General features: G+C 38.0%; 1 protein-coding gene across 2 annotated transcripts in view; it reads right to left on the bottom strand.

Moving 5' to 3' along the window:
• Positions 1-27584, bottom strand: part of GALNT7 (polypeptide N-acetylgalactosaminyltransferase 7) — a 96575-nt gene that overhangs the window by 37693 nt on the left and 31298 nt on the right. For both annotated transcript variants that reach the window (XM_072406054.1, XM_072406053.1), the window contains exon 2: positions 24067-24524. In XM_072406054.1, coding sequence (XP_072262155.1) covers positions 24067-24524 — 458 coding nt within the window. The remainder of the gene's footprint in view (positions 1-24066; positions 24525-27584) is intronic.

Genomic DNA, 27584 nt, shown 5'->3' with positions numbered 1-27584 from the left:
TGTTCTCTTTAAATTGTCTGTTTCTGGGCATTTCCAGCTGATTTCAGAAAAAAAAAGTGTGTAGAGAGATCTTGATATGTGTCAGAATACTTTAGGAAACATATCACCATCTTCCTTTTCTCTTGCTTATCTGTCTGTACAATTGAAAAGTATCTCTGCATACAAAGTAGACCCCATGCTGTCACTAATAGCACATTCTATTATCAGTTTTTACTGAAATGCTCACACAACACATCTGTCACATTGAGTGTCAAAGCTTCATCTTCATGAGTGGTATATTCACTGGATTACAGAAGCAATACTCTTTCCACCAGGGGCAGTATTCAGATTGCATAATTATGGTAAATTTTCCCCTCATGTAGGGCAACTGGTGATGTAAAATATATATGCTACAAATACTGATGAGCTCCCTGACAGGTTAGTTGTTCAATACTTTAATACTCCATCTCTAAATCCCTGAACAAGCAGGGAGATCCACAAATTGAGAAACGTCAGAGAAATGAAACTGAATACTTGTCAGGATTATTTGGGCCCGATTTATTAAAGCTCTCCAAGGCTGGGGAGGATACACTTTCATCAGTGAAGATGGGTGATCCAGCAAAACTGAAATGGATTTCCTAAAAGTAATTTGCTATTTGTTAGCAAATGTATTCAATCATGAACCAGATCCATTCCAGGCGTGCTGGATCACCCAGCTTCACTGATGAAAGTGTATTTTCTCCGGCCTTGAAGAACTTTATTAAATCAGGGCCAGTGACCCTGAGAACAACCAAGGCTGACCCAGTGCTTTAAAATTACCAGTTCCCTGGATGTATTTGACAAAATATGCAGGAACAGCAACACTGGGAACCCAGCTAGACTGTTCAGGTTAAAAGGGTAATCGTCTGGGGGATTGTATAACTCACAGAGAGGTATGACTGGTAGTCATGATTATTATGTGTGGGTAGCTGTGTGTTATCACTGGAAGCCCTGTCTCTCTCTAAAGCAGCGTACACACGTCTAATATTTATCTTTGGAAATGAACGAGGATCGCCGTTGGAAATGAATGACCGGCACGGCGGATCTGATTGGCCGACGATCGTTCACTCTCTATCGTGTGTAGTCGTTCAGTGATCGTGCATGTTTCTGCAATACACTTTCTCCTTTACATATCACTCCCTGCATTGTTCGAACGATTGTATCTAGCGTGTGTACACTTTTGGTGGATTATATTTGAACGATCGTATCGCTACAGCATGTACAGAATTGTGCACAATATGATTGTTCAAGTATAATCGTGCATAATCATTGATCGGTCGTAACCGTTCGTTTTCTAACAATAATTATTGGAAGTGTGTACCTAGCTTAAGCCAAGCAAAACCCCTGCAAAAACCCAGCCCCAACAGATCCCTATTTATAATTACTAAATCCATAGCTCACAGTATATTAGCGTAATGGTCAGTAGGAAAAATACCTCTTACTTTACTGGCCAGTGGATAGGATATCACTCATTAGATCATTGGGGTCACACAAATTTCTCATTACTCAAGGAACCCCTCGCAACCTCTGGAAGAACCCTGGTTGAAAAACACTGACCTACATCTTCCTCTAATTTGATCATAATGGGGCACACTACATCTTCATGAAATTACATGGTTTTATGAAATGTCCTTCTTTTGACTTTTAATTGAAGAATATAATGTTGAATGCAATGTTACAGTATGTACTGTGTTCATTAAACCCCCCTTTTCATATTCAATACATTTAGAGACAGAATTTGTTATATAGCTATCCTATAAAGCCCACTACAACTACATTATGGTTTAAAATATTTTAATCTTTAATAAAACATATAATTACAAGAAAATTAAAATAAAAGATAATCAAAGAAGAAGTTCCTTTTTGTTATGTTGTATAGAAAATTATTTTAAGTATGTAATGCCATCTATATATATATATATATTAATTATTTTTCTTGGAAGTCTGAAAGGCCAAGATTAATTATGGTAATTACACATAATACCTCATATTTATTACGTCCATTAATATAAATGACATTAGGATGAATAAAACCTCTTCAGCAAATAAGTGAGAACAGGTAACACTGTAACACAACTGTGAATATTTAATACCGAATGTAAATGTATGGAGAGGAACCCAATCCATGCACATAGAGTAAATATAATCATATGCAAAAGTAACTACACCCCATAGAAATGATTGACTTATATTTAACATAATATTGAATTGTTGACTCAATGTATTTGAACACACCAACATTAGTCATTAATTCAAATAATGACTAAAAATATGTGGTGATATTCTTCAATAAATGACACATTTCTATAGCATATTTATTCTTGTAGTGGTAATTCAAGTACAGATTTGTTCACATGAAAAATAAATACACCCTACATTTACCACCATCTCAAATCCATAGGCAGGTGGACCCAGTCTTTTTATTCACAGAAAGCTAGGGTTTGGTGTTCTCTCTGTGACTGACAGATCATCATGTCAATATCAGCTCTGTAAAGCCCTAAGAGAGAAGGTTGCGGATGTCTATGAATCTGACTGCCAACCTAATTGGCTGCTTGGGGTCGACCATCGGGAGTTCATTCATTCCCAGCACACACAGAGGAGGCTGGGTATGCCGGGTATCATGACAACCAATGCTGACGCTGTTCATTCATGGCTCAGCTTTTTTTTTTTGCCAGAAACCTGAAGCATCCAGGCAGGTAGGATGAATTATTGCAGAAGAGACATCACCTTTCTGCAATTATGTCCTGCCTGATTGTGTACTCCTAAAAGTAAAACTTTAGTTTAAAACATGTGCAACAACAAGATTCACCTGCAGTAAATGTTTTCCAAAAGTCACATTCATTGTTTTCTTTATAATATATACCCTATTTTGTATTCATTAGCCATTGCATGGCCTACATCATTTACTATCTTCATGGATGAAGCAGATCAACTTAGCTAAAATCTGTTCAATGAATGTAGCCGACATGGAGGTGATTATGGTAATGTTAAGAAAAAGAAAATTCTTACTTAAAAGGTATCCCTATATGTGGAGAAGCACAAATAGGCTGCCAATGCTGACCTCTCTTCCTAAACTACTAGCTTCCTATCTGCCATAATAGTCCTATAGCTTTAATACATTCTGAATCACAGAGCCTGATTTAATAAATCTCCCCAAGGCTGGAGAGGATAATTTTTCATCAGTGAAGCTGGGTGATCCAGGAAACCTGGAATGAATTTCTTCAAAGTAATTTGCTATTTTTTAGCAAATATTTTGAATCCTGGACCAGATCCATTCCTTGTTTGCTGGATCACCCGCTTCACTGATGAAAGTATATCCTCTCCAGCCTTGGATAGATTTAATAAATTAGGCTCACTGATCCAGAGGCAGTATGTAGATCAGTATCTGTCATTGGAAGCTGCATGCTTGCTCAAGGCCTATGGCAGAAAGCATAAAAGCCAATGGATCACCATGAGGCAACCAACAGTTTCAGGATGAAGTTAGCACTGGCAGCCTGTACAATATTTCCTTAAAATCCAAATGTAACGGATTTTCCTAACAAATAAAATGGTTTATTAGCTTATGTAAATACTGACGGCTGGCCACTTCTGCAAGGTGTATGGGGGAGGCTGCCAGTGACGTGAGCTATAAACAGAAAAGTGGATGAGCAAGTATACTCAGGTAATTACAAAAAGCAGGGTGCAGAGCTCAGCAGGACAAGAATAGTCAGAGCACATTTTCATAGACAAGTATTTTAGTGACGACCTCTCGGAGCACAGATGTGTCAGATGAAAATCCAGCAGGTTGGACTGCATGTATGAAGATGTACTTTGCGTGTTTGATCCTACTTAGCAAGCTATAAATAGGTGAGGCAGCTCTTTCGCAGCATTAGGATGCATTGCTGATTCAGCTCTAGTGAATGGCAGCCAGCAATAGCCGGTATGCAGCTTCCATCACCTCATTACCGAGTGCACTGGAACATAACACAATGGGGTCTTTAGTAAACCAGACATCTGCAATGGAAAAATCAGGTTCAGGGACTGCTATGTATTAACCCCTTCATCACCAGAACAACCAGACACAGCATCATAAAAAACATTATGTGCAAGCATGTGTTTCAAGGACACATCTCGTATGTCACGGAGGAATTATAATATTGACAGTTATCAAGCACACGTAACTAAAATTGATGGGAGTTTTAACCCCTCTAAATATCCTTTCCTGACCAAATTTCAGTATGCATTTGATAGTAGGGTTCTTTCCTACTGTCTATATCTGTCTGTCATTTGCAACCCCTATTTAATGTACAGCGCTGAGTAATATGTTGGCGCTATATAAATACTGTTTATTAAAAATATTAAAAACACAGCTGTATATTCAAAATTCACTTCCGCAAAGCTAATTACCACTGTAAGAGGCATTTACCATTTGGACATATAAAGTAGGGGTTAAACAAGGTATGATTTTTTCAGCAAGCATAGGGTATGTATGACTTCAGAGGGTACCAGTCTATGGCTGGATGAATTTTCACCTCCTAACCAATGATTAAAATTCAGTGTGCTTTTTGCAGCATAATTCTAGAACATCTCTCATTTTATTTAAACACCTTTTTTTTTACTAATTTTCCTGTTTTATAAATACTTTTCACCCCCAGGAAACTCATACAGATAAATTATTTGTGGACCTGGACCTATAATCACTGCAGGTGCCAAGAAAAAGTTGGGATTGTGCCATAATCCGCAGGAACATTTTTGCTGATTATGGAAAAAGCTCATCCACATCAATGAAAAAAGCCCCTCATGCAGAGCTAAGCTTCTGTGGCCAAGTTTACAAAGGAGAAGGGACAATACCAATATCACAATTTTGCACAAGCTGAAATACAAACTGACACTGGGGGCTAAAAGTATGCAGATGCAAAAGTCAGTTTAGAAACCAGCACCTAGTGAGACTACCAACTGCCATAAAGTGAATTTCTGGCCATTTATTTCAAAAGTAGGAAAGGATTTTAATCTCTACCAGTGTCTCCACGAATTCACTTCCAAAAGTGCAGGAAGTAAGGGGAAATCTCCAACCAGGATCAAATACAGCAACAAAATCATTATTTTTATCCCAGGTAAACACTGGAGCTTCCTTTTTATAGTCCCTTTTTGTATGCTAGTGATCAGTTCTTTGGCCACCTTACAGAATTTTACTAAAGGAGTGATCAGAAATCCTTTGCCATCAATGGAATTAAATGGCCTTTTAATTCCCACTAGGGCCATATACGGTACTTTTGAAAAGTGGGTTTTTATATGCAAAGTGTAGATCAGGATATTATAAAAATGAAAACAATACCATTTTACCATGATTTTCTTCGATATATCACTATATATCCTGGTGATTAGGTATAATAACCACTTTATAAATATATTTCCACTACATAATAAAAGTGGCTAATATGTCAGCTGATTGACACTTTTAGGAATAGGGCAAAGTCTATAGTGCTGTCATTTTACTAAAAAAAAAAAATCCTTTGGATTGATAAATGCACCCAATTGTCAATATGGGGTGCCCCTTCTTTTTAAAAACCTAAAGAAATGAAAGTCTGATAAAGGTTCTAACCCTTCCCCAAACTAATAAAAAGTTTTGGTTGGAGTTTCACCTTAAGAAGGAACAAGCGTTAAGAAGGTCATGTAAAGTCCTACACCTACTACCACAATTAATGGTAGCAGAGTATTCCAAAATGAAATAAAAAGAAAGAAGAATCAAAGTATAGAAGAGGCGCAACAAGTGGAAAACCTGTTTATTGGAGCTGCAATTTCCGAGGGTTATAAACATGAGATTTTTTTTCCTACTGAACACTGGATGGAAGAGATCACTTCTCTACCTTGAAAGCCCAATACCTTTGTTCCTGCTTTACCCTTAACAAGCTACTAAAACCTCCGGACTCAAATGCAAACCTGGAATTCAATCACACTTGACATGGCATAGGTCATGGAATGTTTTGTAATGATCCACCTCACAAATAGCTTCATAAATATTTATAGCGAGACGCTCACTAACGGTATATCATTACTGTTCATCTCCATGGTTCTACGTTCATGAAGCAAGCAAGAAAAGGATGGAAGTGCTTCTAAATGAAACCATCTCATGAAAAATTGGACTCAACTCTCCAAATTACATCTTATAAATATTAACATTCAAACACAATTTAGAATCAAATTTTATGCTGTACAAAGGCAGCTGGCAACCTAATGGGAAGCATATGAAGTGTAACCCGTTACATGTGAATACCATTTCTGATCAAAGTAATCTGTGAGGGAAACAACACAGAAAGAACTGGACTTGGTTATCTGCCTGAACACACAAATATGGTCCATCATATAAATACTTTTCAACATTTGGAACATGGGCAGTAAATTGCTGGTAATTCATATACATTGCACCAAACAGCTGGCCTATTTTCTAGCACTGATGCCCCAGATAGAACACAATTATGTAATATAATCTTGAGAGAGATTTTTATTAAAGATTTAGAAACAATATTTGATATTTTGCTGAAGCCAGTTACAACTGTCATCGTGCATACTTTGCCTAGACCTCCAATCTGCTAATAGATATTGGTACACACAAGCCGATATTCTAAAGGCAGCCAACCAAGCTTCTGGGTTTCAATGGTTGTGGACAGATCAGACATACTAGGAAATATCAATTAGAACTACATAGGTGTATAGTACAGCTGGTGTATACAGACAAAGAGTATTATACAAACATTGCCGTCATATGGGTGTAGCATGGAGCTCACAAATCTCTCACACACCCCTCCTCAGTAATAGGAGTATAACGATTTACAGCATACAACTCCCAGCTGTCCAATGTTCACTGCCCTATAATTGACTCACATATGTGATTAATACTGCAAATGGATGACATTCCTTTGGAAGGTATCTGGGTTGTAACATTCAGCCCAGTAGAAGGGACTCAAATAGGAGTGCACTGTATAGAGCAGCAAGAAGACAACAGATGGAATGTTTCCTGAATAGCATTATTGGATCAGTGATCAATTTAATTTATGCCCTCAAATGGCTTTTTAGAAAGAAGGTAAAAGAAACCCACCGACAACTTTTATTCTTTGGCAGAAAACATGAAATATATGTATAACTGTGTGGACAAATGAATTCAGGAGCTGCTCAGTCAGCAGTCAATTATAACGCGTTAGGAACATATAATTCCACTGACAAAATAAAGAAAGAAACGTAGGCGTCTGCTAACATTTTTAGGTGTATTGGTTATCTGGTTCCAGAAATGTGTGCAGCCTGTATGTGAGGACTTACAATAGCTGTGAAGTTTGTGAGAATAGGGTCACATTATAAGAATGTATCAGGGCACCTAAACACGTCATGAGTCTGCCGCTTGACATATATTATTCTTATCATTGTACAGAAATGTATTTTGTCTAAAACAGTAACATTGATGAAAAACAATATAAACATTGATTAACAATGTCTCTTTTTTACCATTAGCCACCAGAATATAGAGATGTATTCTGTATTTTATTAATATCCACCAGTGAAATAAGAGCAACTGAATGTGGACACTGCTTGGGTTAAATTAATTTTCAGTTATTTCGATGCAGAAACAACTTAAAAGCCTGGTACAGCCTTACCTTCTGATAAAAGATCAGAACTAACATTGCTTCTCACAAGGTCAATTTACAAGCTGTGCCGCTTGTAAATCTCAGAGAAAATACCATGGTCACTAAAGTGTATAAACCAATCTTAATGGTAAAGCCTAGACACTATATACCTGCAAATAACTATGTTTGACTTCAGATCAGGTACTTTGTGCATAGAGAGGATTCTAAAAGCTTAATTAAAAGTCTCCAGTATGACAGCCCTAGTACAGAATGCCGTTGTCTACTGCAAAAGCTGCTACAATATTCAGACTTTAATAAGTGGCATAAAAGTTTACAAGATACACAAGAACATTTTTAGGGTATATAATTTGATTGCACCCAGGCCCTACCAAACTTCCAAACAGAGTCTCCAATAGGTACAGAGCTAAATGGAAGAAACAGAAGCAAAGGTCCTTGAAGTGGTACATGCAGAAGCATCAAGGTGCCCCCACTTCACCAGTATTAAGTTTGCACACTTTGTTGGTTAAAGACGGGTTAATTTGCAAGTAGCTAACCTTAGGTAGTTCTAACAGTAAATATATTTGTTCATGTTAAAGTGAAAATTCCACATTTAATTTTGCATGATCCCACCTGCCCAATTGCTCTGTTCCAAAGTTGAGTTAAGCTGCATATGCGCAATGTCAGCTTTGGTTGCCAGGAAAACCTAGCAATCCCAGCTTCTCTTGAGTGTGCTGGGATGAATATATTCCCACATGTCGGTGTGGGAGTAATGTCATTGATGGCTGTATATTGTCCAGAAAGAAAGAGATGGAAGATGACGGTGCCCTGTGCTGGAACACAGGCAGGTAAGCCGTGTAGATTTAATTCTGCTTTAAGTGCAGGTATACTAAACTATGTATAAATAGCTAGGCATACAGCCATTTTTTATCTCTCACAAAGATTACAGTACTCTCCCCGTCAATACTCTATTTCTGTTTTCTCCTCATAAGATTGGAACTATCTTCGTTGTAATCATCTTCAATGTTATCATGAAATCCTGGTGCCTGTGCAGTTCTTAGCTGTGCTCCTAAATATCTGACTGAGCCCCTTGCTGTTACAGTTCCTTTCTAGCGCTACTGAACTTCAAGGCAAGATAAGGAAAGAACGAATAGTAAAATCAAGGCTAGTGAGAGATTTTTTCCCTTTTATGATAGAATAATTATTATAATTTTACTGAATGTATAACTGGATTAAGTAGTGTTTTTCAGCATTTTCTAGAGCTCAGCTTTAAAACTGAAGAACAACTCACCTTTAGTAAACACAGTCAGTGCAAAGAGTGGCAATATCAGACTTGTTTTACAAACAGAGCAAATGCAGCAAGATGAAGCGCTGCATGCCTAGTAGCCAGGGACACTGATACTAAGAGTAATTACTGCCAGCTTATTTCATTAAGCAGTATCAGACATGCAATTATTGTAGTGATGTAATTAAACAACTCATCATATTGCTGTTGAAAGCACAAGTTCTACGGTTGAGCTGTTCTGGGCAATCTTCTTAGCCAAAGAATGATTGACTGGAATATTAAACTTCTGTTTAGAAGATATTCAATTCAATTTATGAGCTTGGCTTAACAAGTAATTCTGAGAGGAAAGCTTGCTTTTATTTGTTCAAATGTGAGTTGTTTTTCTTTTAGATTCTCGATGTTGCAAGCACCTTGGAAATGCCTCTTTGTATCCAGGAGAACAGACCTCTAAAGGCCCAGCAGAACATTTTGGATCTTCCCATCCTATTCTCTAATAACTTTGTTTCATAGAACTGTTGGTCAGTACTCTTCGGCCCCACAAAACTGATCCTTACCAACGGCCTACTGCCACACAAGACTATCCGCCTGCCTATATTTTTTCCAATTATTAATGACAGACCTAGAAAAATCTTCTGATACATCCTTGATAGATTTTTTACTTGGATCAAAAAATGTTGATTTTACTCATGGTAACCAAACACATCCTAACTTTATCATTTGAAAAGAAAATTTAGGAAAAGAAATGCATAAAACCTTTTTTCCCTACAAGCCTTTAACACTTGAAAACTGCACAGTTTAAATGTCAGCTTGCCCAAAGGAAATGTTTCACCTTTGGGTAGATGCCACCAGCTTCTTTCACCCGTCTTTTCTTTCTTCCAGGGATTCCAGGGAAAATATCTTTGTAGCTAAGTTCTCAGTTCCACTAGGGTCACTAGGGTCTATAAAAGCATTTATTTTGCACCACAGAACATTAAGAAAGTTGAAGGCTGTAAAGATTCAGTAACTGCGATCAGTAACTGCACACTAGTCAGTTTATCATTCTTCTACATGACAAAGCTTCATTCTGGAGACTGACCACTTGTGTACTGGGTACAACATTGTGGAAGAGCAGGGAGACTAATATGTGTTTCCACATACTTGAAAATATCAGGATTTTGGATGTGGAAGCAAAAGGGATTACTAAAGTGAAAAGAAAATTAAACAATGAAGGCTATCCTCTAAATACTAAGGGGTTATAGGGCCTGATTTAATAATGATCTCCAAGGCTGGAGAAGATACACTTTCAACAGTAAAGTTGGTTGATTCAGAAAACCTGGAGTGGACTTCTTTAAAGTCATTTGCTAGCAAATGTTTTGAATCCTGGACCAGATCCATTTCAGGTTTGTTGGATTGCCCAGCTTCACTAATGAAAGTGTATTCTCCCCAGCCTTGGAGAGCTTTAATAAATCAGGTCCAATGACCCAGGAGGAAAGGACCCTGCCCAAAAGAGTTTACAGACTAAGAGGTGGGAAGAGTAGTACACATTGGGCCTGATTTGTTGATTCACTGATTAAAGTGCATCCTCTCCAGAAAAATACTTTTATCTGCTTTTATTTTTGCATCCTGGTGCTGCTGATCCCTTGTAAACATTACAAAGTCACACTGATGAGATGGAGATGGAGAGCACAACAGCAGATCAATGACCCTGATTTATGAAAGCTCTCCAAGGCTGGAGAGAATACACTTTCAGAAGTGAACTGGGTGATCCAGCAAACCTGGAATAGATCTGGTCCAGGATTCAAAACATTTGCTAGCAAATAGAAAATGATTTTTAAAAATCCATTACATGTTTTCTGGATCACCCAGTTTACTTCTGAAAATGTATTCTCTCCAGCCTTGGAGAGCTTTCATAAACCAGGGCCAATGTCTTGACGAGTTTCATGCTACCGAGCACAGTCCTAAGGAAACTTAGCACCAAAGCTCAGTAGCAGGGAAGGTACCAAAGCATTTATTTGTGGCTGTGCAGTTTAAAAGTAAGGTATGATTTCTACCTCATTCAAAAGCTCCAATCTTGTTTTTTTGAATTTTAGTGATTAAGTAGACATTTAGTGGTTGGCAAAAACAAAAATATGTTTGTCTTGTTCAGTAGATCAAATAATTATATTAACAGCTCTTCTCGGATCAAAAAGAGAGAAAAGTGCTTGCGGTTTACCCAGAAAATTTAAACATCATTCCATTATTAGTTATACAAACAGTTTTTTTTTTTCATTTGAACCCTTCTTTAAATATTTAATATACAAACCTGCAAAAAAATTGTGTGCAAAAGCAGGATGTGCATAGGAAATTAGCCAAGAATAAAATAAGCCAGCCAAAGATCACAAACAAAATTTAATTGAGAGGATGACAAGGAAGGATTTTCATAACAATGAAGTAATCTTCTCTTCTCAGGTACAGCACATGTAAATCTTCCTCACAGACATTTGTGTTTGGTATTTGCTACAGTCTGCTTTCATTTAACTACCGAGACCAGTGCAGGCTTTAGTAGAATTCAGACATTGGGAAATTGGTGCAGGTAAACTCTAGTATTCATTATCCTGATGGATTTCAAAGGAATTACAAAAAAATGCTGTTGAAATGTGCAGCCACAATGCATGCATCTGACATATGTCAGGATAAATTTACCAAGACAGGTACAAGGACAGACAGGATAAAATGGTAACTGCATCTCAATGAAAGTGGAGGTGAGTTCCATTAACTTTGGAGGGATTTAACTTCTTGCTGTGTCTCTGGGAACAAAAAAAATAGATTTTAAGCTTTCCCTACAAAAACCAAAACCAATTTTTTTACCGTTTGTCTTGATCATCCCCTGAAGAACAATCGTGCACTTCTGAGATGTGATTGTGCCTATGCACACAACTTATTGCATTTGTAGATCTGTACATCTGTGCCTACAGCCTTTTAGATCTACAAATGCAATAAGATGTCCAGTGCATTGTTGCCTCTGAATAGTCATCTCAGGAGATTTGTGGATGTGACTACTGTGCTGTGGTTCTCCTTGCTGGAGGCTCTGACATGAGAAGCAAAACCTTCCTCCACCAAGATGACCACCCCCATACAGATGCCATGCAGAACAAGGCATGGTAAGTCGGTATTAGGTAAAGATCCGATGTTGAAAAACCACAAAAAGACTAAGCGTTTGCCCTCTGCCTGTCCTATTTTTCAGCATAGCTTCCAATATTCAGTTCTGCTGTGAATGAAATGTGCCTTGTTGAGTCCATAAAAAATGTCCCGTGTCTTGAGAAAATTATTAACCCTGGAGCAGAGAACTAGGAATATTCAGATGTGTGTATATTCCAGTTCTTAAGCCTGATTCCAAGCTAACAAAATAGGGAGTTATTGTTAAGTTATATGTTGCATACTGATGATACTAAACTTTGTCTGGACATCAAAGCTATAAAGAATTCACATCATGAAAAGATTATATAGAACAAATTTAATTAGCAAAAAGTTAGATGGTGGGGTTTGCAGGACACAAACAATGGTATAGGTTGTAGAATACAATATAATATTAATATAATTTGTAACTTCATATTTTTTTATGCCATCTCTCTTTAAGCCAAATTTGTACACATCACGTCAGATATTTATCATCAAAAATGTCAGAATCTGACAAGTGTACAGCGGTTGCCTGACATCATTTATGGATCCATTACAATGGATCCACGAGCGAAGATTGGGAACGATGGGAACGATCACTATACAAGTCAAGGGAGCATAATACAGTGGTGTGCCGCTCGCTTACTCTCCCCCCTCCATAGAAGAGAACAGGTGCTGTGTGTACAGTACTTGTTCCTTCATCTGTCACAGGAAACAATCATAGGAGATTGAACATGATAATGTAAAATCTCTGTAAAAATTATAATGTGATAAGGATCCCCATAATTTTTACAACCTAAAGAAAATTACATTTTTGCAGGATTTTCCCATGTACCCAAACTCCTTCTACAATTCTGGCCACAAAGTAATAGAAAATGACCTTTGCAATTGCCATGGATGCCAGAGTTTTATAACGAATAATGACAACCTATGAAGGGTTTACAGGAAGACAAACAGGAAAGGTTATCAAAGCACAGTGTGTATCACACGGACCACATGCTGGGGCAACGTGCTGCTGCAACAGAGGAAGCAAAACAGGCTAGAATATATTAGCCCAAAGCTTCCACAAAAACAACACAGCATACAGCAAAAGATAACTGACAGTGTGCTGCAAAATTATATAAAAAAGATTGGTATAGTCATCTCCAAACATACTTGTACATGAAAAATCTAAATGAAGGACGGTATTAGTGTGTTCACATAGAGGTTGCGGTTATCAGACAGGTGGTTGGCCAGTCAACCCCTAGTTAGCAAATACTTACTCAATCCTAGCTAACTCTAGGGTTAGGCACTTACATTTGACTGAATAAAATAAGCCAATCTCATTTATTCAGGGGTCAGCGCTAGGATTAACTAGGGTTCAGTAAACATTTTCCAATAGCAATAGCTTAGGTTGGGGTAAGTGCATTCCTGCATTTTAACAGTAACTCAAATGCTAGCAATTAAAATCCCATTCACCTAAATTGAGTAGTGTACATAGCAGATGAAGAGGCTGCATTTGACCTGCTTTATGTTGCATTTCTTTGAACCTAGAGGTGCACAGGAACTGAAGAAAATGTATTTGATTAGCAAATGTAACATTTAAAAAGAATGTTTGTGGACATTTACCCTTAAGGAGAAGGCAAGATCCTTTCCACAAATTATTAATATCCACTGAATAGCCTCAGATTTGCTCCCCTAAAGAAAATGGTGCACAGAAATATTTTAGGAATGGACGATTCATTGGTCCAATTTGGCGCTTGTCTGCTGCAATCATCTTGGTCACACTACCAGATGATCGCAAATGATTAATTAAAACTGCAAAACATTTACCTCAGGAAAATTCTTTTGATATACTGACATTTCTGGTCTCACATATATGTTGTGGCATTTCCCCATATGTGAGACTAATAAAGAGGTAAAGTAGCATACATACAGATGGTGTCTACATACAGACAGACACATTTAAAAGGATTGTATGACACTTTCCCGGCATTTTTCCCAGGATACAGAGTTCATTCTAATTGTTTATCGCCAATGCATCAAGGTATCACTGAACTGTTTAAGGAAAACAGCAACAAAAACACAAAGAGAAAAATGATGGGAACTTAAATTATTAGCTTACTGCTTCAAGATAGCTGTACTAAGCACTTAGCCAGCGTATTGTTCTGCAAGCCTGTGGTGTAGAGAGATCAGAAGTCATCAGACCAGAGGCATTCACACTTTGTACAAAATGTTACAAAAAAGTACATTTCGGGTCATAATGGAAAGAGGTAATTACATAAAGCTGGAGAAGTCACTCACACCAACCATTCAGATATCGGACTTGTTGGCATGAGAAGTAGCCCCACCATTGCGGCATTTTGTAATTTGTATTGACAGCAAAACCAAATACTAAACCAGTGAAGTGACAGTAAGTTCTACAACAAAAAAACAATTATTCTTCTACATATATGTATGTATGTATATATATGTAATTCTGTTGAGACAGAACAATGCAACCCTACCACCACAACTTTCCTTTGCTTCATGTTTTCCAAAAGCTGTATTGCCGAGTAGATGATCTCCATCCACTTCATAAATTTTGCATTCCAAAGCTGAATAAAAATGCCTGGATACTGTTGTGTATAAAATTAAATTAAAATGCAAGTTGATGCAAATATAAAAGCACCATCAAAAAGTTTGTCACATACAAATATAAACCTGACACTATGAAAGTAACTATATAAGGCAAGTGCTATATCTGGCAGATAGCAATACCAGTACAAATATTTAAAATATTTTAAGAAACAAGTCACACTTGTCCAGTATTCTAGCTTATACCTGAGCAGTCACAACACTTAGGAAAAAAATGCCAGAAATTGCTTTGGGTGCAGCAGTAATGAGTAATAATGAGACGGTTCATTACTGGTAATTATATGCATGAATGGATTTCTACATGGCCTACCAACTGGTAGATGGGTCATATGAAAAAAGTGGCTGCATACCTAACATTGATTCAATTAGAACAACTTTAAATATACTGCAGAAAAGGTACCTGTCGAAAGCTCACCCTGCAAGAAAAGATCACAATGCAAACATACATGTTGGATTAAGCACATACGTATTAGCCTATTTTGAAGTGGGGTGGGGAAAAGGGTTTTATGGAACACTAGAGAAGTTGAGAAAATTCAACCAGGCCAATCATCTCTTCACTAGAAGACATGGTGAGGGGGTTTCTGCATTTTCAAGGTGTTCCTACACTCATAGGATCAGAAGTGTAAAAGTTACTGAACTCTGCAAGGATCAGGAGGAGATCAATACAGGATGGCCTTCAGAGATAAATTAATAAAGCTTTGTATCTGCATCTGTTCCTAACTTTTTTTATCATGCTTCTTTCAGTGTACATCCTGAATACCTGTGTATGTCACACTGTGTTCTATCATCTCTATTACTATACTATTTTTATCTTTTTGTTCTATGTCTAGATTCCTAGTGTCTGCCTTCTGTGGGACTACAGTCCTTGCCTGTGTTCCTACTATATTTACCTACTAAAGGAAACATTTTTTTTATTATTATTAATAAACAGTATTTATATAGCACCCTGATATTATGCAGTGGTGCACATTTAAAGTTTTTGACTTTTAATATACACTTTAAAGAAAGCTGTACACCCAGTTATATGTATTCTGCCAGCACTTCCTTGCAGCTCCTATAATCAAGGTACCAGATTTTGTCATGGTCCGAAACACAAAGACTTTCTGGTGTAGTATATTGGATATGTTAATAGAAAATAAGGCGTTTCTCTGACCTGCTGACATGTTTAGAGGGGTTAAACTTTTAATATGGACTCGCTGGTGTCAGAGGTCCATGCTGATTGCTCAGGGAGGCAGACGTGATCACCTTGCACTCCATGGCCACCATGGGTTTTCTCCTATGGTCTTCCAAGCATTGTCTTTTGTGCGTCATTACCCTCTTATAACTACGTGTCTTTACTATACCACACCCCATAGTGTTTGCACTGGTCTCTTCTGTGTTTTTCTAGTGCCTCCTGACAACCACTCTTCTTTTTGGACCTAGCTGCATGGTATCTATGTTGTCCAGTGTTTTGGGATGATTGTCTCCTAATTGTCTTCAATGGCGTTAAATTCCCCATTTTTTTGTTTTTATTTTATATGACCCATATTAAATCTCCCCTTCTTTCATACTTTATGCTCTGTTTAAAATTAACTAATTTCTCAAGCCTAGCAGTTTGCTATTAGGCCTAAGCACCCTCAATATTCCAATATGAGAAAGAGTTCTGTTGGGGTGAGTATTACCGGTGTGGCGTGTGTGTGTGTGGTGGTGGAGGGTGCATTACAAAGGCAATGTCAGTGGGCCCTCAATGGTCAAACAAGATCCTCTTCTTAAGCATATGGGGTCCAATATTTCACTATCAGAATCAGGGAAGAGCTGTAATCAGATCACAAAATGATTCACACAAGGCATAATTTCATTATATCATGATGTCACACAAGGCATCATTTCATTATATCATGATGTCACACAAGGCATCATTTCATTATATCATGATGTCACACAAGGAGTCATTTCATTATATCATGATGTCACACAAGGAGTCATTTCATTATATCATGATGTCACACAAGGCGTCATTTCATTATATCATGATGTCACACAAGGCATCATTTCATTATAACATGATGTCACAGAAGGCATCATTTCATTACATCATGATGTCACACAAGGCATCATTTCATTATATCATGATGTCACACATTGTATCTTTTCATTATATCATGATGTCACACAAGGCATTATTTCAGAAAATAATCTCCCACCTGTTATAACATGCACTTGTGTGACACAGGCAATAGAAGGAAAATAATGAGGCACTTACTTTTCTTACTTAGTTTTTTTCCAGAACAATTGTGGGCATTAATTGTCTGCTGCTGGGATGTAAATTATCCTGGCAGGGGAAGCTGGAAGACATCCCACTTTTGCTAATAAAAGCAAATATGCAAATTGTCTTAGCAGAATGAGTTACAACCATATGTTTTCCTGAAAATATGTAAGAACATCCAGTGAAAATAAACACCATTAAATATGAGTGACCCTTTCCTTTCAAAATGGACATGACAAATTGTCCAACTATAACATAAAGAAAATACTGAATTATAATAGGTGTCATAAGAGCACATTAATCAAAGTGGTAATAAAAATAACAACTGCATGTTCCCGGTCTGCTTTTGTTCTGGTTTTCATCTACGCATTAACAATAAGGGCCTTTAAATATTGCTGGCTCTGTGCTAGAATGAATTTGGCAATGTCAGCCCTGGTAAATTCCATCACCTCCCGAGAGAGGTTTCTGTTGCTTTCAGGAATTCTTAGGTTGTTATCGGTGTTTATCTTTGGAAACCGATAAACAGGCTACTTAATACCTTGATACCATTGTAATGTAACTGTATTCTTTACCATTTTTCTAGCTTGATAAATTTTGTTTATTTTTCCCTACTGGCTAATCATCATCGTGTATCAGGAATTCAGCAAACACTCGGCCCTGCTTAAAGCAGTAAAATCGTGTATTACTCATACATAAACGAATATAACAGAACAAAAATCAACAGAAATGAAACAGCTACTACCCCTTGGCTAAGGTATCCAACTTTCTGCTGTGTGTATGTAAAATAAAACTTACACTACTAAAATACATTTCTCTGTATTAATAGCAAGGAATGGCATTGCCTGTTTTATTGTTGGATCTTCCCTTCATTATCGGGTTCCTATTGACAATTTGCAGTTACGGACAATATTATTTCTGTTTCTGGAAGTTGTTGAGCAGAGTCTCTGTAAAGCATTTCTTTTTAAATATGTTCCTATAAAGCTATTTATACTATCCCCAAGTACAATATTGTCTGATATGTTTTTTCTTCTTCAATCTTTCAATAAGGGTTGCTGTTACATGGAACTCACTTGTTTTTCATCCAGTTTTTACTACAATGTAATGAGTGGTCAGATGGACACACAAAGCAATATATAGGCCTGATTTAAAAAAGCTCTCTAGGACTGGAGAAGATAGACTATAATGGATCTGGCAAATGATTTTAGGAAATCCTATCCAGGTTCAGCCACTATAGTCTATCTTCTCCAGTCATGGAGAGCTTAAATAAATCAGGCCCAATGTGTACTACACTTCCCAATTCTTAGTCCGTAAGCTCTTTTGGGCAGGGTCTTCTCTTACTCCTGAGCCATTGGCCCTGATTTATTAAATCTCTCTAAGCTTGGGGAAGATACATCAGTGGAGCTGTGTGATCCAGCACACCTGAAATGGATCTGGTCCAGGATTTGCAACCCCTATTTAATGTACAGCGCTGTGTAATATGTTACGCTTCATAAATAAACTTTAATAATAATAATGTCTTTCTGCTCTTTCTTACAGTGACACAAAATTACCTCTCTTTATTCCCCTCACCATAAATATCCTCATTGTCCCCCAATATTGATGGAGGTGTTGAAATTGAAATGTTAGCTGCACCACTTACACAAGGTTGAGCTGTTAAAAAATCAAGGAGAAAAACATAAAAAGCGGGAGTGTGGCTTTGTTGTGCAAATCAAGCACACACCATCACTTTACATAGCAGAATGACCTCACAGCATACAATTACATCCAAAGGCAAAACCAGATGCTTTGAAGATAAAACCAGACAAGCAGCATTCCCATCTATCCCCCAGGAGGACAGAATCAGCTACCAGAAACAATGTAACTGTGATGGAGTCAGAACAAGTATTAAATGCTGTTCTCACAGGAGGAGCACTGTATCTGTATGCACACTAAAATGTCCAGTGCCATTCATTTGTCACAACTGTCCTTTCTGCTTTCTACTATGTTCTAGAAATTCTCCCCAATAATCACAGCAGGAATTCATCTCCTCATGAATAAAACAATGGAAGATAAGTCTAAAAGCTATGCATACACTATGAAAGTCCTAGCCTAGCGTGATAAAGATCTGAGTGCAAACTGCAAATTGAAATACTGAAACTCCCAGTGAACAAGCAGTAGGTGCTGGCTTTTCATGTTTTTCTGGGGTCAGCAAAAGCAATCATTTGAGAGCCACATATACAAGCCACTGTGGTCATTGTGCGCTCACAACTTCCCCTCCTATAGCACTTAATATTCATGTAAGTGTTCTCAAGTGAAAGCAAATACAATGATACTCACCTTATCCCATTCCATTCGGTCATCTTGATTGGCCAGGCCGGGATAACGTAATTCCAACGCAGGCACAAGGGAGTTGAATGAATTCTTGCACACACAAGCAAATCCTAGATTGCTGGGTTTCCCTGACAATAAATAATTAGGTGGTCGGGCAGGTAAGAACAGTTATTGCAGGAGGGACATTGCTTGTCCCATTCTGCAATAAGGATCTGCCTGATCGCCACTTTAACAAACCAAAACTTTCAAAAATCTTTTCCTGCACAGAGATTGGCACCTAAAGATACATAACCAACATTAAAAAAGTATATCTAAACCCAACCCGGACAAATTTTCATAAATACCAGCTTGCAAATCATTAGATGAAGTGGCTACATTAGCTTTTATTCTGCAGACTTAGAATATGTTTTAGGAAGAACGAAAACACCTGTTGATCCTGCCACAGTTGCCTGACCTGCCCATGTCACTTTCTGTGATATGATAAATCATAAACATACTGGTTTATCTTGTTTAAACTACTAGTCCCACTGATATACCATATAATGAGGATTGAACAAGGACAAACAAACCCAGCCTGTGTGACAATAATGTACACAATAGTATGTATTGTCCATTGAATTACCAAGTGAAAGAGAAAAAAACCTGAAACTAAAGGTGCGTACACACTTCCAATTTTTATCGTTCAAAACGAACGATCGATTGGGCAAAAAATCGTTCGTAAAAAAGTAACCAACGACGCCGACGAACGAGGAAAGTCGTTGGAAACGAACGACCGGACCGGCGGATCGGATTGGACGACGATCGTTGAACATCGTTCGTGTGTACGGTCGTTCGTTGATCGTCCATGGGCTGAGCATGCGTGATGAACGAACGTTCGTTCACTTTCCTGTCGTGCACATAGTTCCTCTATCGCTCAAACGATCGTATCTATTGTGTGTACAATATCTGCGAACGATCGTGTCGTTATCTCTATGTGCAGGATCGGTGCTATACGATCGTTCGTAGATATCGTGCAGGATCGTTCGTCGTTCGTTTTCCAACAATAATAATTGGAAGTGTGTACGTAGCTTTATGAAGCTCTTTATCTAAGGACTTATGGGCTGCAATGTATTACATGTTTGTGTTTAGTTTCAGATGGCCTTACAGTGAGATAAAGCATAATGAATGACAGATGTTATTGTGTAGCAAGGCCTTCCTGAAATCATTTCATTTTATTGTATTTTACAGACAAGGTGATGTAGTCATATTGGTGTGTTTGTCACTACATAATTTTGTCCCACATTTCACATTTTATTCCACTTGTGACCAGTGCAAGTTTTAAATGATGGTCAAGGGATGTTGCTGGTATATCACATCATGATGTTATTGTGGAACTTTACCATCTACCACAACTGCAGTTGCATCCAAACATGTGCACAAAATTTCCTAACTACTTCCATTCAGGATGGATGGTCCTGCAGTAGAACGCTGCGGTCAACTGCAAGTCTGAAATGGCACTAAGGCTATGTACACGTCAGGTGATTCGCCTCCGATTATCGTTTCAGGGCTGCTATCTGCCGATAATTTGTCGTATGTACATTGCTCATCTAACATCATTCATAGATCTCTCCTGGCGGATCCATGAACAACGAACAACTGCAATACAAGTAAAGGGGAGAGATCGCAGTGGGGTGCCTCTTGCTCTTTTTCCTGCCTCTCCATAGAGCAGAATGGTGCTGTATGTACAGCGCTTGTTCATGCATCCTTCAGTCTTTCGTCGTTGGAAACGATCATGAAAGATCCTTTTCAACGACAAAAGACTGACGCGTGTATGCAGCCTGAGATTGCTTAGGTGGTGATAATGAAGGGAGATCCTGTAGCTCCCCCAGTCAGTTTGAGAAATGACTCGTTGGGCAAACATTACATTTTCATTTGAGAAAAAGGTAAGACTCTGAAACAAAGTTTGCTGAAATCATTAAAGCTATGTTTGGTGATTGGTGGCGAGGTTGCGATGTGGTTTCCACTTTCTCACACCTGTGAACTGCTTCCACGTGTGAGACTCTACATGTAACAGGAATTGGGGTGGCAGTGAACAGTTCAGTATCGGCTGCTGTAAAATGTTCAAACACCGGTTCATTAAGAACCAGCACAGCGGTGTGGATGGTCTGAACGTCTTCGTGTAAATAATTCACTTGCAAAGCCCCCCCCCCCCCTTTTTTTTTTTTTTTTTTTTTTTTTTTACTTTGAATGTCCAAGGTCTGTGGAGCGTTTTGTACAGCTTCTAAATAAGAGGGAGTAGTCTTACCTTAGTTTTTTGTAAAATTGGCAAACACAATGGCCTGCCAGTACCATCTACAAGGTATAATCATAAGAGAGAAGGAGGCTAAGTGCTCAGCTTCACTACCTAGCCAGAAGAGAAATCTCAATGCCTAATGCACAATGTCTAAAACATCATGTTTATGGCATGAAATCTCCCATACTGCGTCTTTTCTGCTTGCTTTCTTTATAGCATTATGCATTCATTTCTGGACGACTAGCGGGAAATTTACTTCACCCTGGCTGCAGCTATTTTTTCTAGTAGCAGTTCTCTGCATGCTTCCTAGCTTATTAAGTCACTTCTGTTCTCTTTGAACGTGTCTTTTTGAAGCGACTTTAGCAGGAGAACACGACAAACAAATAAATCCTTTCTGTAACATCTCTGAAAGTACAGTGTTAAGTGAAGGTGAGGAGGAGGGTGCTCAGGGCAAAAGTGCTGCCATGACAAACACACAGCACGTTATTCTTAGAGAATAGGAAACTTCTGAGTTGTAATGTATAATGGGGGAAGTTCTTATTCATGAAACAATCTACTTGAGCAAAGCAATGGCTTTGATTTGTAACCTTTAAAACATGAGTGAATTACAACAGTGCTTACTAAATGATATAGACAAAAGTTTACTACTCTACATGTATTGTAAGGAAATATTCAAAGCACAATATACTTAGGGGTATTCTGAAAATACATTTAGGTGTCATTCAAAAAGTCAGATTCTAATTTTGTTCCAAAGCTTGCAAAAACAAAAAAGGCAGCTTGAATGCAACTGGTCTGTTGTGTAATTCTTCTAGAAATATAAGAAGATAATAATACACAATATTAACAATGTAATGATATTGTATTAATTCTTATACTTGGCAAACCCAGTATTATTTATATTATATTATATATTTATATTGGTGGAGGGCAGTAGTAATATCACAGGGCTGGGAAAAGCCATTGTTTTTCAAGTGGTGCAATACATACCAATCTGGATTTAAATGGTGGCAAGGGGTAGCAAGGGGCTGTCAGAAAAGGAAGCAGACTAGATCACTGAACAATTATTTATACTGTGTCAGTTTTCTTGGTATCACCAGATATCACTCAATACATAGCCCTAAATTTACCCCTTATTAGCTGCATAAGTGGAGTATGTAAAAAGTTTTTTTAATACATGAAGGCAACAACCAGTCATTCATTGCCTACGTAAACAGAATTTTAAGTTATTGGTAGATAAAATGGGATCAGTAAAAGCTAAATAGGAGGCGAGTATAAATCTTTTACAGGCATGTCTGTCGAAATTTAATGATTTAACCTGAAATGTTTCTTGAATAAACCCAATTGTGACTGGTTCACTTTAAAACTCCGTCTGCAAGAATCCACATCATGCTTGCAGAGCTGCCAACAATCTTACCCCTAAACGATAAATGCATAAACAACATCTGCTCAGTCTTGGAGGAACAAAAGACACCGTTGGGAAGATCCAATGCAGACAATGAGCTTTCCCTCTCAAGAAATTATCTTGATAATCACGGATCCACCAGCATTGATGGTGAATATTCACAACAAGGATTTGTGACAACTTTCAATATATTACACTGCCATTGATCTGATTATATTCACCTGTAGTTCTTTTGCAGCTAGTGTATACTGAATACTTATAACACAAAGAAATTGTTATGAGATAACTAAAAATAGGGAATAAATTATGAAGCCCTTTGCTGTAGTTCCACAAACACCTATTATTAGATTCCATGTTTAACCATAACTAAGAAGGTGCTCCTAAATATGAGTATGTTCTAGTAAACATGGCCTTTTGATGATCACCTTGTAATAGTTTCATTAGGATCACAGTTTACTATTCAGAAAGAAGGACATTGGCTGCTTGAGAAAAGGTTTATGCACTTTTTTTGTTTGGAAAAGCCCCTCAGATAGGATAGAGTGTATAGACTGACAAAGTGTTAACTTTTTAACACTTAAGGCTACATACACACATGCAATAATTGTTGTTGGAAAGAATCTTTCACAATCCTTTCCGACAACAAAAGACTGCATGATGCATAAACAAGCGCTGTTCTGCTATATGAAGAGGGGAGAGCAACGAAGCGGCACTCCACTGCGCTCTCTTCCCTTCACTCTCATTTTGTTCATCGTCCATGGATCCGACAAGACAGTGGTCCTGATGATGAGCGCTGTACACACGCCATATTCCCGTCAGACCTGAGGTGATTATCAGATGGGAATCATATGACGTGTGTACATAGCCTAAATGCAGGAACTTGCATCTTTAGGAGAACAGCCACAGACCCCAATCCTGGAAGAAACTGATGGCTAAGCAAATACATTTACCCCATACCCATGCAGAGTTGTCTAGGCTAATGGGCCTAGGTGAAAAAAGAAAAGTAAGGGTTTGCATCTAGAACCAAGGACTATGGGGACATGGCATCTTTTTGGAGTTCATCTATCCTCTAAGGCTGCCAACATGGAAAAAAAACAACTCACTAAGCTAAGAAAACTTCACACAATATAAAAGACTTAGGCATTATATTTTACAATCTTACCGATACTGTAGTACGAAAAGCTGTTTACTTACTCATCATGTCTCAAATCGTTGACTGTCCTGTCTAGTGAGATCATGTCACTTGCAACCATGTTAAATCCGAATTCTTTAATGCTGGCTTGAACGGAATCCTTGTATTCATTGCCAAGTATGAATGGCTTTCCTCCTTCTCCGGGACCACTAACCACACCCTGGGGTTCTGGTTCTTTGGGTTCAAAATTCCCCAGGATACCAGGACGAAGAATGGGTTCAGGATACACATGCTTCTGTGGTTTGAAAGTGACAAACTGTCGTTGTGGCACATTCTGCTGGTTGTTCGGCTTTCCTTCCATGTGGTTATGTTCATTCTGAACCTTATTCTTCCTTCTGATAGAATCAAGGTCTACCTCCACACCCTCGACACGAGGCCACGGTACCACAGGCTGGAAGTCATGTTTGGAGTCTATATTTTTTTCGATTTTACCGGGCTGAGGAAGGTTGGCGTTTTCTTCCTGTAAATGAGTAAATAATTATTATTTTTTTAGAAAATTGAGTAAATAAATTATACAACAAGGCAGAGTACATACGTGCAATAATTGTCGAGAGGTAGATTGCTTTTTTTTTGGAAATATGTATTTTGTAAATTGTGAAGACAGACTAACATAAAAATTTAACTAGTTCACCTGAAAAAGATTAAAATTACACGTTAGAAAGAAAGCAAACAAAATGTACCAAACATGGAAACATAGTGGCTTTATTTGTCATGGTTCCTTTTGGTACTCAAGAAGAAGTTTTAAAATGGCCAATCACCTCTAGCACAATTTAATTGCCTTTGTAGCTTGATAAATCGGAGCTGTACCCTCTCATATTTTCTTTCAATGCTAGTGATTTTAAATTTGAGATATCAGCAAATGGAACATCTACAATGAAATGTTGTTAATTGCTCAGAAATTAGCAGTTGCTCCTACTAACAAATGAATGCTATTGTACCAACTACAAAGCTCACGTGAACATACAACAACTGTTACCAGCACACAAGTATTCACATCTATTATGGGTCTTAACTGTATAGCAAGTTACATGAATATTTGTTTTGAAACCAGTGATCAGTTACAGGCTGGTAGTAGAAATCATGAATCGTGTGCTGGTGTGTCTGAGAAACTAGAAAAACAAAACCTTAAATAGTTTCTAGACAAAGTGTGGGAGTGTGACTGTAATATTGTGTTCTAAGTTTAGCATCAAGCAGCAGATGGCATTCACAGTACATTTACATTAGATAATGCAGAAAGGTCGTGTATATTGCACAGAAAATGAGCTGTAATGCATGAGATTTTAAAAGGAAGCATTCTAAATGATAAGAAATGTGCCGAATGAAATGCCAGTGATGTCCATCTAGATGGACCTTAGGTTGACAATGTCACCAAAACTCAGGAGCTACATAGCTTTGGTAAAAGCCTCAGGAGATCCAGACATAGAACTTGTGTTGTTATATTAAAGGCTGTGCATCATTAAAGCAATGCATGGAAATTTTACAGGGCGCCTGGCGTGGGACCAGATCGAGGAATGGTCTGGTGCTATTGAGAGAACTATTTGCTATAGTTCTGCTTTAGGAGTCACTAAAAACAAACCAAAAAAAACATATTTGTTATAGATACATTGCTTCTTCCTCCCACAAATTCCCCATAAATTTGCTTTATCTCTGCTCAGATCTACATATCTTTAATGTCTGTGGCTACAACTCGAGCTTTGTTTAGGTAGTTTTCCTTCGTATGATTCCCCATTGTACTGTAGAGAGCTGAGACTACAAGTGTAAACATCCACATTAATGATACACAATGAAAGCAATCATAGGTCAAATTTTTCTCGCCCGATAATCGGCATCGGCCAGATATCGGGCGAGAATCTGGCGTGTGTACAGCCCAGGTCGTTCATTGGTCGTTCACGATGAACGATCCTAATGCAAGGGAAGGGGGAGAGCGCGCAGGAGGGTGCCGCTCCGTCACTCTCCCCCTCCCCTCTCCATAGAGCAGAACGGTGCTGTATGTACAGAGCTCGTTCATGCATCTTGCGGTTCTTATCATTGGAAAGGATCGTGAAAGATCCTTTCCAACGACAAGAACTGCACGTGTGTATGCGGCTTTAGTCATCATGCATGTGTCAACATCTGAATGTCTCTCAGTGTTACCATGAAGTTTAACCTACTTTTTCACACAAGGTATAGGTCATTTTTATGTATTGTATTGTCACTGTCTGAATTACAAGACTTTAGGAATATCGATATATTACGTAAACATGGCTTTATTAACATAGGAAAAATTAAAAAGGATTTCTTGCTTTATTTTAAAATGAACAAAACAAAACAGCACAACCACTTTGAAATGAAACATTATATTTTGCATAGATATATTCACTTTGAATATAGTAGAAAAGAATAAAAAAAAGTGAAGATCAATATCCTTAGGTTAAGCATCATACAGGCACCTTTGTAGCAATGGTTTATTAACACCCATGAACTAGGCCTGGGGGGAATTGTATAATCATGGAATAGTTAATGGCTCACACACTGACCCCTGCACAGAGTGTTTGATTGACAGGTCTCCATGTGAAATTTTGATACTAAGCTCTTCAGTATTCATTTAAACACACCCGACTGTGCAGTCTTGTGGAAATGTTTGAACAAGTGGAGTGTAGTTAGGCACAAAACAATTGATCTGAGCACCCTAAGGAGGAGTTGAACTAGATAGTAGCAGGTCTCTGATGAGTACTCTTTGCTTACCGAATACTAGAAATATGCTTATAAAAACACATCCTAACAGCCTTGATTATTATGTTAGTATCCTAAACTCCAAACAAATGATGCTCCACAGTGCGGGGATTTTTACAAAGATGACTTTGGGATTATGGACATTGGGGTGTTGTCTTTGTGGCTTTTCTCCAGCCAGTGATCATAACAGGACGGCAAAAGAAATAGAAAAACATACTTTCTAAATCTGAACCCCCCCCCCCCCACACACACACACTATTGTGAGTTTCTCCCCCCAACTGTAAGCTCTTTGGGGCATGGTTCTATCCTTCTCCTGCGTCACTGTCTGTATCTTTCATTTGCAAAAATAATAAACTAAACATAAAAAATAATAATAATAACCCTGAATAATGAATCTGTGTTACCTGATAAAAACTTGACCACTGAAACAGAAAGCTCTACAAACTAAATTGGCCAGGAATTTGCTTCTAACATGGGCAATTACCATTTGAAACCCATAGCAAAGAAAAAAGAAAATATCACTTAAACTGTTGACAATTACAGTTCAATGGGTGGAATGGAGGAGCACTATTACAAAAAGGGTGTTACTGGCGAGATCATCAGGCTTACAATGATGCAGCCATCAAATTTAAGGTATGCTATACTAAAATATACAAATTGGTTGTTGCTGGGATTAGACATGCAGATCACTAAAAGTGCTTAAATGACAAATGTTACTGTTCGACTACCTTGGTGATTCACAAATATACCTCTTTATGTGTTGCAGAATAGAGTGTCATCTTCTCTCTGCCTAAGCCTGCTCATTGAC

This window comes from Pyxicephalus adspersus, chromosome 3, assembly GCF_032062135.1.
Source record: "Pyxicephalus adspersus chromosome 3, UCB_Pads_2.0, whole genome shotgun sequence".
Classification (NCBI taxonomy): domain Eukaryota; kingdom Metazoa; phylum Chordata; class Amphibia; order Anura; family Pyxicephalidae; genus Pyxicephalus; species Pyxicephalus adspersus.
Note: the sequence above shows the minus strand (reverse complement) of the source record. Positions and strands in the feature narration are given on the sequence as shown.